The sequence below is a fragment of the Petaurus breviceps genome, unplaced genomic scaffold (assembly GCF_028583685.1).
Source record: "Petaurus breviceps papuanus isolate PSGF00001 unplaced genomic scaffold, PetGlider_PUasm1.0 178, whole genome shotgun sequence".
Lineage (NCBI taxonomy): Eukaryota > Metazoa > Chordata > Mammalia > Diprotodontia > Petauridae > Petaurus > Petaurus breviceps.
Genome location: NW_027185777.1, coordinates 5,023,596 through 5,035,472, shown reverse-complemented (window position 1 = coordinate 5,035,472; position 11,877 = coordinate 5,023,596). Strand labels below are relative to the sequence as shown.

Genomic DNA, 11,877 nt, shown 5'->3' with positions numbered 1-11,877 from the left:
ACAGAGTGCTGAGGTTGGAGTCAGGAAGATTCATCTTTATGAGTTCAGATCTAGCCTTAGATACTCAATAGCTGTGTCACCCTGGGCAAGTCACTTAACCTTGTTGACCTCAGTTTCTTGGAAAGGAGAAAGAAAGGCAAATCATTCCAGTAATCTTTGCCAGGAAAACTCCAAATGGGCTCATGAAGAATCAGTAACAAGTGAACCACAGTAACAGTGTAACTCTTATCTTTATTGTCTAAGTCTGAGTTTATGAATAAGTGGGAAAAAATTACTCTCTTATACTTTGGAAAATTCTTCATGGGCATAATGCAGGTAGTACAAAGGAAATAAATATAATTTACTATGTTATATGCATTTATTTACCCACATCAGCGGACATGTGACTATGTTATAAGCTATTATTCTATTTCAAGTAATTAAAAAATGCCCTACCTATAGGGTTATATACTATGTCAGTGTGACAATGCTTGAAGAGAATCTAAAAGAAATCCATCTTCATCCTAAAGAGGTGTGGGGGCAGGCCACACAACTTCTGCATCCATTGTCACATGAATAGGCTTGCTATACATTCCTAAAAACTCTGCGGGGGTCAGGAAGCCTTCAGCTCTGCACAGATACTTTATGATTTCTTCAGGGGGGAGAAGTTCAGGCACAAGGTTGTGCAGGGTATCTCCTGGTCCTTTAGTGCCCACTTTAACATTCCTTAAAAGATACATGCCAAGCTTGAGCACCAGGGTGAGGCATTCAGTAACTACTTCATCTTTAGATTGCGATTGTGTGATATCTTCCAGGTACATCACTGGCATAGTGATCACAGAGGTGTACCATTGCATGAAGAGTCTGGTTGGGATGTTATGAGATATAACTAAAATTTTAAGATCTTGGAGTAAAAAGCTAGGTTCATCTCCTTCATGAGAAAAGTAGTCTTGAAGAATCCGGTAAAGAGTCCCAGCGGAACTCTCAATGACTTGGAGAATGGTCGTAGGATACATAAGGATGATTCCAGTAACGTTTTCTCCCATGTGAAACTTGAGTATATGTTGATATAGTTGCTCATAGTACTCAGTAATTTTTTTCTTATCCGTATCTGGGGATATCTTGGACACAAGAAACATTCTGTGGAGGAGGAATTTCTTGAACTGTAGTCTTCGTTTCTCTTCCAGAAAATGTAGGTAATTTTTTCGTGGAACTTGTGGAATTATTATTTTCTGATCGTGCCGCCCTCCATGCTTTTGATGGTGATGGTGGGCAGGGTGTGTTGAGCTGTGAGTCACTTGGTGGACATTTTGGGACCTATGGTGGGACCCAAAGGTACCACCACCAAGGTCCCAATAGGGTTCACTATATGCCCGTGAAATTTTGGCCTTTTGAATGCTCATCTTGCCAGGTTAGCTTCTCAGTTAGGGACTCAGGTTTGTCCCTGTCTGACAAAAGAAATAAGGAACCACAGAAATCCAAATGTTTGATCAAGATTGTTACACAGTAAGAATTTTAACTATAATGACAATTGATTACTTGATAAATGAGAGGAAACTGCAATAAATGGAACTTCTGTAAAAAGCCTTGCCCAGTCCTCTTCAATCTTAATGCCTTCCCTCTGTGATTACTCTAACTTTATCCTGTATATATATATATTTGTACATAGTTTTTTTCAGGCCGTTTTCCCCATTAGCCTGTGATCTCCTTAAGAACAGAAACTGGTTTTTTTTGTCTTTTTTTTTGTATCCTAAGTGCTTACCATAGTGCTTGGCATATAATAGGCACTTGATACAGGCTAGTTCATTAACTACAAAGAGTAATAATAGTTTGACAAACTGTCACAACCCACTACTCTGCATAGGGGTTCAGGACTAAGTTGAAAGAAATAATTACTGAAAGAGTCCAAGGGGAGCAGACGTGGCTATAATCAAGAGCCATATTAAGTTGGTCTTTTTCGTTTTCCATATCTAGTCATCTTTCCTGGTTATCTTGCAGAAATCTCTCTTGGGACTTTGGTATCAAATGAGGAATTATGTGAACCATAGACCATATCCTAAACAGAGAAAATACCCACCTTTGCAAGTACATATGCTTTCAGTAGACTTATCTTTGCTGATGAGAGTGGGCCCTCTAATTTTTAATCTTTGGTCCAGTACATTAAAACTGCTACTGAATTCTTATTATGGAATGATAGAATCATTCAGACTCTAACTTTGGTTACTGGTCACCATTACTGTAATTCCTGAAGAGACTTCTTTTTATCTATTTTCCCTTTCTAAATACCTATTGGTATTTGTTACGTCTTTAATTTATTCTCCAAAAATAAATTTTTCCCCTTTCTTTTCCCTTGTTTATATTCTCATTTCTGCCTTTGTTCTCATACACCTTCAGGTAGGCTTCTTCAATTTGTTTCCTCTACATAGTTTTCTTAGACTCAACTTAGCCTTCCACTTACCTCCAACTGGCAGCATCCCAAAGTATTGGTGGTTGATCTTTGATTCCATTTCATATATTGGTGGACCATTCAGTTGATCAGAAATTCTAGCTAGTTTTAAAGGGCCAGTACTGAATTTACAATATTAATCTTTCCATGAATATTGAATTATGTATGTATACACATATGCACACAAATATACAAACATATAGTTTTGTGCTCACTTGGTACAAAGAAACATGAATTTCTTTTCCTTCTTAGTGGATTTTGGTTAAGCAGGTTTGGTGGGTCTAACATCATGATACTGTTTATCATATTCCCTCTCTTTGTGCTTACACTGGGAAAGTTTTTGGTTTCTCTTCATTGCAAAAAGTGATAATTCTTTGTTTTATATATATGCTTTAGAATAATCATGTTCAAGTAGCAACCTTCCATGTTTAAACTGGTTTTCATTTAATATATAGGTGATGTATTTTGTCCAAGATCACTTCTCCTATTGGGAAAAAAAATTATTTTTTTTGGTGATATTTGTTATTTATATGATCGATCTTTTGCTAATGATTTCCTTCATTTTGAACTTTATCCGCACTTCTAGTATGGCTATAACTTTGTCATTGTGTATTCTGTCTTGAATATTTTATAGCACTATTCATTACTGAAACTGACTCATTGTCCTCTTTACCTTCTTATTGAGTAGCAAATGCATAATTGTTTCATAAAAAGAGTCTGTGTAGAGTACATATGATGTTTTGGCAAACAATTTTTATAGCATAAGCATTAACTATTCTTTAAATGTTTTGTATGGTTCACTTATAAATCCATGAATTCCAAGGTTGTTTCCTTTAGAAATTCATTCATGGGTTGCTTGATTTCTTCTTCCAAGACTGGATAGTTTAAGGTCTCTATCATGATGTTTGGGAACTCATATTTTTAAAAAGATTTTCATTAATTTCCTTTTAATGATTAGTTTTTGTTGGCATATAATTGACTGTAGTTATTGCTGATAAGTCTCTTTATTTCCTCTCTGTTGTCAATTTACTGTATTTAGTTTTTGTTTTATAGTTTCATTTTTCTCTCCCTTGTTTAGATAGGCTAATGATTTATTAATTTTGAGAGTCTTTAAAAACACTTAATTTTATTTCTTACTTCAATAGTCTTTTTATTTGAGGGACAGAGCCAAGATGGTGGCTTAGAAGCAGGAAAACTCCATGAGCTTCTCTCATAACCACCTCAAATACCTATAAAATATGCCTCTAAACAAACTTCAGAGCTACAGAACCCACAAAGCGACAGAGAGAAACAAATCTCCCACTGAGGGCAGCCCAGAAGGCTTACAGGAAGGGTTCATGGCAGCATACCAGGAGCTGATCCCAGCCCTGCATGAGCCTGTGTTTTTAGCTCCAGGGCAGCCCTGAATGGTGGCTGCAGTGGACTTTGGGAGAGTGGATCACCAGCAGCAGTGGCAGTTTCCAGAATTATCAACCCATAAATGCCAAAGAAAAAGTGAGAGGTCAGTGTAGAACACTTTTGGAACTGGGGGGTGGAGGACAGAGGAGCAGGTCTGGCTCCTACTCTAGGAGCTAGAAGTGGTGGAGGCATTGTGGCAGCCACCTCCATGTGTCTGCTTCAGAGCTCCTGGCCTGCAGATCGTAAGGGGGTGAAGCAACCATTCAGAAGGTAATTGCTCTTGCTTTAACATACCTGGATCTGAATCACAGTCTTCGGTGGTGGTTCTGAGTGACAAGTGAGACAGAGTTTGTGGGGGCTGCAGAGACAGCAAGCACCCTCCTTATGGCTCTGGAAGCTGCGAAAACCCCAGAAATTTGGGACAAAGCTCTCCCCTCTAGAAGCAGAGTTCTACTGTGTGGCAAAGAGCTCAACAGTCAAGTATTTGAGTGGCAACATGATCAAGCAAAGGAAGGAAAGCAAGCATAACAATCCAACTTTAGATTCCTTTTGGGGGGCAAAAAGGATCAAAACATGGAATGGGAGGAAGACAACATAGTGAGAACTACACCAAAAGCTTCTAAGAAATACAAGAATTGGTTACAATCCATGGAGGAGCTCAAGGAGGATTTTGAAAATCAAGTAAGAGAAATGGAGGAAAAATTGGGAAAAAAAATGAGAATTATGCAAGAAAATCATGAAAAGAGAGTCATCAACCTGACTGAAAATAATACCTTAAAAAATAGATTAACTCAAATGCCAAAGGAGGCCCAAAAAGCCAATAAGGAGAAGAATACTTTAAAAAGCTGAATTTGTCATATGGAAAAATAATTTCAAAATCTCAATTGAAGAGAATATTTTCTTCAGAATTAGATTGGAGCAAATGGAAGCTAATGACTTCATGAGAAATCAAAATACTATTAAACAGATCCAAACAAATGAAAAAATAGAAGGGAATGTGAAATATCTCTTTGGAAAAACCACTGACCAGGAAAATAGATCCAGGAGAGATCATTTTAAAATTATTGGACTACCTGAAAGCCATGATCAAAAAAAGAATGTAGAAATCATCCTTCAAGAAATTCTCAGGGAAAATTGCCCTGATGTTTTAGAACCAGAGGACAAAATAGAAATTGAAAGAATTCATAGATCACTTTTTGAAAAAGATCCCAAAAGAAAACTCCTAGGAATATTATAGCCAGGTTCCAGAGTTTCCAGATCAAGAAGAAAATATCGCAAGCAGCCAAGAAGAAAATATCACAAGCAGCCAAGAAGAAATAATTTGAATAATGTGGAAACACAATTAGGATAACCTAAAATCTAGCAGCTTGTATGTTAAGGGATTGAAGGGCTTGGAATATGATGTTGTGGAGGTCAAAGAAGCTAGGATTAAAACCAAGAATCACCTACCCAGAAAAACTGAGTATATTGTTTCAGGGGAAAATATAGTCATTCAATGAAATAGAAGACTTTCAAGCATTCTTGATGAAAAAACCAGAGTTGAATGGAAAATTTGACATTCAGATACAAGAAGCAAGAAAAACATGAGAAATTAAACATTTCTCATGGGAAAAGAAATCACACGGAACTTATCAAAGTTGAACTCTTTCCATGCCTACATGGAAAAACAATAATTGTGACTTATGAAACTTTTCTGAGAATGAGGTTAGTTGAAGGGAATATAAATGTGTGTGTGTATATATAAATATATATGTATATATACCACATATATCTATATAGGAGGATATATGTGTTGATGAATACATATATGCATGTGTGTATGTATGTTTACATAGACAGAAGGCACAGGATCAATTGAATAGGAAGAGATGATATTTAAAAGGTGCAATTGAGAGATAAGAGAGGAATATAATGAGAGGAGATATAGGGAGAGACAGAATGGGGTAAATTATCTCATATAGATGAGGTAAGGGATAACTGTACAATGGAGGAGAACAGGAAGGCAAAAGGGAATGAGTCAATCTTACTCCCATTGAATTTGGCTTAGGGAGGGAATGACATACACACTAAATTGGGTATGTTGCCCTACAAGAAAGTAGGGGGGAAGGGGAGGGCAGGATGGGGGGAGGGTAGTTAGAAGCAACACTTTTGAAAAGGGGATAAAAGTAGAGAATGGAACAAGTGGGGAGCAGAATAGGATGGAGGGAAGTATAGTCAGTCTTTCACAATATATCCACCTGTAATGTAATGCCAAAAGAAGGCAACTTCCCAGGTTCAAAATACCAGCATAGGTGCTCTCTATTTTATTTAGTGACAAACCAAGAACAGAGAAGATCAAAACATGACATCATTCCAAATACAGCATTTACTAAGTGTGATTAAATAATCTCCAAGTACTACCCCACCCCAGGATCTTCCAATCATTCAATCAATTACAAAGTCTCTGTTCTAAATACTTCTCCACCCCTAGGCTATACCTTAATTAAGTTCACCACAAAGCCCCTTTTCTCAAATGTAGATTAGTTTCCAAACATAAGGTCAAAAGTTCCCCACCCCTGGATCACAATTGAATCTACCCCAGAGTTACATCAAGTTTAAACATAGCACTTAATACCCAAATGGAGGTCTTTTCTTCATCTTGACACGAGGCAAGTTCTCAGCAATCTTAGTTCCTGGGGAGACAAGGCTTAGCAAGGCCACAAGATACATTGCCAGTCCCTTCATGAATTCATCCTCTGTCTGTAGAACAGTCCTAGAACCCCTGAACACATTAGCAAAGCCCTCTCCCAGGATTTCTGTAAACATACAACAAGAAAATCCTTCTTCAGGGCTTCTGTACCAACAGAAAGGCTCCCAGACCCCTGCAACAACAGCACTGTCCTTCACCAGTGGACAGTATTCACTCTGTCTGCAGGACAGTCTCCAGACCCCTGCAACAACAGTACTGTCCCTCACCAGTGGACAGTATTCACTCTCTGTCTGCAGGACAGTCTCAGGCCTTCTTAACCAAATGCCAGGTTCCAGGACTTCTTCAAGAAAAGGACTGTCTTTCACCAGTGGACAAATCTGGCAAAACAACATCAAAACAGACAGACAAAGTACCAGCAAAACAGCCATGTCTTCTCAGTCCTTGGCAGCTCAGGGGGCAGGTCTCAAAAGTCCAGGGCAATTCAAAGCGGCCACCAGCAATTCTCTTAGTCTCTCTCTCTTCCCACGAGGTGCTGCTTCCAAAAAGATCTTCCGCCTCTCTCTAGTGTCTCTCCAAATCTATGTCACCAGCTCCTCCCAGTCAGGACTTTCTTTTCACATCAAAAAGTCCATCCCACAGGTGGGATTAACAAGCTCTGGGTTTTAATACAATCAATTTGAAAACCAAGCCCAATACAGGGGAATCTCCACATTCCATTACTATCACACCACCATGGAAATGTTTTCATAACTACACATGTACAACCTATATTGAATTTCTTATCCTCCCTGTAAAAGTGGCTGGCAAAGGAGGAAGGGAAAGTATCTGCAATTCAAAGTTGTAAAATAAAATGTTTAAAAATATTATTATTTTTACATGCAACTGGGAAATAAGATATACAGACACTGGGGTATGGAGATCCATCTTTCCCTACTGGAAAGTTAGAGGAGGGATGGGGAAGGATATAGGAGAGAACAGATTGGGGGAGGGGGTATAGCATCACTGTTTTGGGGTGGTGGGTAGGGGAAATATGTGGAGAAAATTTGTAGCTCAAAATCTTGTGGAAATGAATAATGTAAACCTAAAAATAAATATAAAAATTTATTTTAAAAGTAGTCTTTATATTTTATAAATTTTTCTATTTCTATTTACTAAATTTCAAGAATTTTTTTATATCTGATGTTTTAGGATTGCTAATTTATTATTTGGTCTTTTAAATTAATTCTCAGTAAACTGATCCTCTTTTTAAATTTTATTAATATATTTTCCCTGATAACTGTTTTAACTATGTCCCCCCAAATTTGGGATACTTTTTTACTGTATAATTTTCTCTGATATAATTATTTATTGTTTCTATGATATTTCCTCAATTTACTCATTATTCAGGAGATCATCATTTAGTCACCATTTAGATCTATGTCCTTTCCTCACATTTCATTTAATTTTTTATAATATTTTACAGTCTATAAAGAATGTTTATCATATTTGCCATTTTATATTTGTTTTTGATGCCTTCATGCTTCAGCACCAGATTAGATTTTGCAATAATACAATAAGATACTGAAAAAATGTGCATTTATTAAAATTTCCATCTAGACTGGACAATTTTTCTCAACAATATGTTCAATTCTAAATTTTCCTTCTCTTTCTTTTTGATTTACCCAGCTCTGAGATAGGACTATTAGTCTGCTATTTCTTTTTGGATTAGTAGCCTTGTAGTTTTTTTTAATCTGCCTAGATTTTATGAAATTAACTCCTTCACCACTTGGTGTATGTACTGTTAGAATTTTCAACTTGCTTTTGAGCATAATATAATTTTCACATTTATCTCTTTTGACTATCAACTTTTTTATTGTTGCCTTATCCAAGATCCTGATTAGAATAACTTTTGCTTTTAAAAAGACTCTCCTGAAGTGTCTCTTATTCTTTCTCTCACTCTGATTCTTCATATATATGTTTTAAAATTTTAAAAATATGTATCAAATTGTTAGCTTTTGTTTCCTCATATATTCCTGCTCCCTAGAAAAGTTCTGATGGATACTTTAACCTAATTATTGCTAAACTGTACTGTTTCATATCTGGATTTCTTTGGTTTGGTTTCTCGATTCCTGCAATCTGGGTTTTCCAGATTAAATTAACAAGCCTCTGTTAATCACCTATTATTGTTCAAGGTTCTGTGCCTTGTCTTCAGAATATGAAGACAAAGATGAAAAGCAGTCCCTGCTCTCAAGACTTATGCATTCTACTGAGAGACATAATGTCAACAGTTAAACAATGTAGTCCATATTATGTTGATATCCTAACTTCCACTGATGAGCTAACTGAGGACCCATTACTTGAGTGTCCTAGTAGATGTCTCTAACAAAAACCGAACACAGTGATGTAGATAGCTATAATGAGAAATTATTCAAATTTTTTCAATTTATTTATTATAATTATATATTATTTCTTATATAATATATTTACAAATATTGTATTTATTCATTATACATTATTTGTTATACAATATATGTAATATATAATATTTATTTATTATAATTATAATTTATTTGTTATTTAATTTATTCAAATTCACAATTCAAAGAGAAATTGTTCTGTAGGAATGGTGGCCGTTGGAGAGACTAGAAATGGTGATAAGCTCCAAAGATTTAGCTTATTATTTTTCCTTATCCAGCGTGTAGGTAGCATGAAAGAAGGGACAGTTGTGTCAAGATGGGTTTGGATGAGGATGGTGCCTCCTCAAGAGATCCAGGTTTTTGTTTATATAGGAATATGGAGAAGGACAAGAGGAAGGATGGGAAGGGAAGTCTTGAAAGCTAGAACAGGATTACAGGAAGCCCAAGCGAAATGGTGTACATGGTACAGGAGGGGGGGAATAGAGGAGGGGAGGAGCAGCAGTGGGTGAAGATGGAAAATATCACCAGCCTGGAGTTTGGCAGAAGGAGGGTAGGAAGGGAAGAGAATAAGCATTTATATAGTGTCTACGACATGTCAGCACTGTGCTAAGCATGTTATAAATATTATTCCATGTCATGTGGAACAGGAGTTTCCCCCTGTTAAGAATTCTCTGATGATAAAAGGGTGGGGAGCCAACTTATTTGCTTTAAAACCTTAAAATTAAAGGGAGATTGTGTCAGGCATGTCAGACTATAAATGAACATTGGCCAGATCTCCAGGTCTATCAGAGCTCACCTTCTGCACCATGCCCATGTCCTCAACCCAAAGTAGCAGAAGATGCAAACTGAGGAACTGTATGTAGTACACACACTAGCATCTTTGTTTAAATTGGTTTCTGAGATCTAATCCCTCAGGAGCTCCTAATGCAGGAGGCCTGGGCAGAGTCCTACTGGAAATTTAAAAGTGATGAATGGCTGAGGCTTTGGAAAGGTTGCTAAAGATTTGAATTCAGAGCACCTGGTTTCAAAGTCTTACCTGTGTAGGTCTGGACAAATTTGGACCTCTCAGGGCCTCAGTTTCCTCAGCTGTTAAATTTATATTAGATGGCTTCTCTGGTCTCTTTTTTGACTCTAAATTTGATCTTGAAACAGAACAGGAAGCATTGTGAATTATTCTCCATATGGCAGCAGGTTCAGGATTTCTAATCTAGTCCTTGAGTAATTCAGTGGAAATGAAAGGCTCCAGAGCTGTTGTAGCATTTCAAGTTAGAGTGAGTTGTCGACTCTTTGCTTGTGAGAAGGGGGCCATTCTCTCTGACCAGATGTGTGGCTGCTGTCACTTCCCATTTAGACCATGGTAACTCCAGTGGTTATGGTCTCCTTCCAGCACCCTTGTCACAAGATACTATTCTGAAGCCTAAAGAAACCAACACATAAACCTCCTTGAAAATAGATAGATACAGATCACTATTTGTATCTGTTCTAGATGTGGTTTGATCTTTTCATGCTTAGAGAAGGATAGGAGAGCCACAGGCAAGGGATGAAGCGACTCACTGCCAGTCAGCCAACAAACATTTATTTATGTGTCAGACACTATGCTAAGTACAGAGATACACATAAAAACATTTTTAAAAAGTCCATGCCCTCAAGGGATTCAGATTCTTGTGGGGAAAGCAATTTGTAAATTACTAACTGTATACTGAATAGAGAGAGAGTAGATGGGAAGGTGTCTGAGAGAGAAAGGCATTAGAAGGTAGAGGAATCAAGAAAGGCCTTCTACAGAAGGCAGGAAAGGTAGGTTTTGAGTTGAGTCTTGAAGGCATCATAGCCAAGAGTCAGAAGTAAGAGGGACACAGAGCATTCCAGGTGTGAGAGACAGACAAAGAAAAAAGGCACAGACTCAAGAGATGTAATGTCATGTGAGAGGATTAGCAGGTAGGCCATTGTAGCTGAATCAAAGAGTATGATGAAAGGAGTTTGTTTTATGTGACAAAACACTATATTTGATCCTGGAGGCAATAGGGAGACACTAGATTATATTGAAGTTTTAGGTGATATGAGCTGATCTATACTTCAGGAAAATCTTTTTTAAAATTATTTATTTATTGGATATGAGTAGAGGATGGGGGAGGAGACTTGGGCTAGGGAGACCAGGTAGAAGACTGTGGAAGTAATCTAGATGGGAGGCGATGAGGACCTAGCAAAGATGGCAGTTGTGCTAGTAGAGAGAAGGGGACAGATCTGAAGATAGAAACAAGATTTGACAATAGATTGGCTATGTGGTTTGTGTGAGACTAAAGAGCTGATAAATTTCTGAAGGATGTGAGCCTATGTGACCAAAAGTTTTTTTTTTTTTTCTTTCGTCTCTAGAGTTAAAGAGAGGAACAGGAAGTCATTTTCTGTAAGAGCTTGTTCTCTTTGCTGAAGGGAGGGAAGAAGGGAAGGCATGATAATTCCCCTAGATATAAAAACTCTGCTGTGTTATTCCCACTCCTGCAGATATATTCAATCATATCACCCTCCTTCTTTCCACTGCCCTTGTCATCAACTTTTGAGTACCCTGATTGTAAAAGGAAGAATTGTTGCTTCTGGATTTTGACTTATGTGCCAGATATGAAGATCATTGCAGGTATACTGTCCCTTTTGAAGGTACATCCCAATTTTGAGTCAAGGAGATTCAATCATCTTATCAGAAAGTCCACACTTCAATATGTTGTCCCCTTTTCCAGGACCAATTGTTATAACTAAAGCATAATGGAGGCAGGGCTCATTATTATGTCCCTTGTATTCCAAGCCCCAGGAAGATAATGAATGATGTATCCATAGAAACAACCCAAGAGGAAGGAGGAGTTGTGACAAAACAACTGAGTGGTCACGTACAGTGTCCAGTGCCCTTTTGCCATCTCAAAAGCACAACCAAGGCACCATATGAGATTAATTAAAAGAGTGACAAGGAAACAAGCGTGACA

The 11,877-nt window shown here is 37.5% G+C and overlaps 1 protein-coding gene across 1 annotated transcript; it reads right to left on the bottom strand.

Moving 5' to 3' along the window:
* Nucleotides 1-503: 503 nt before the first annotated feature.
* On the bottom strand, nucleotides 504-1,382 carry TEX47 (testis expressed 47). Its single transcript, XM_069086088.1, has one exon. It carries the CDS (start codon nucleotides 1,380-1,382, stop codon nucleotides 504-506), a length of 879 nt encoding a protein of 292 aa, XP_068942189.1.
* Nucleotides 1,383-11,877: the final 10,495 nt, after the last annotated feature.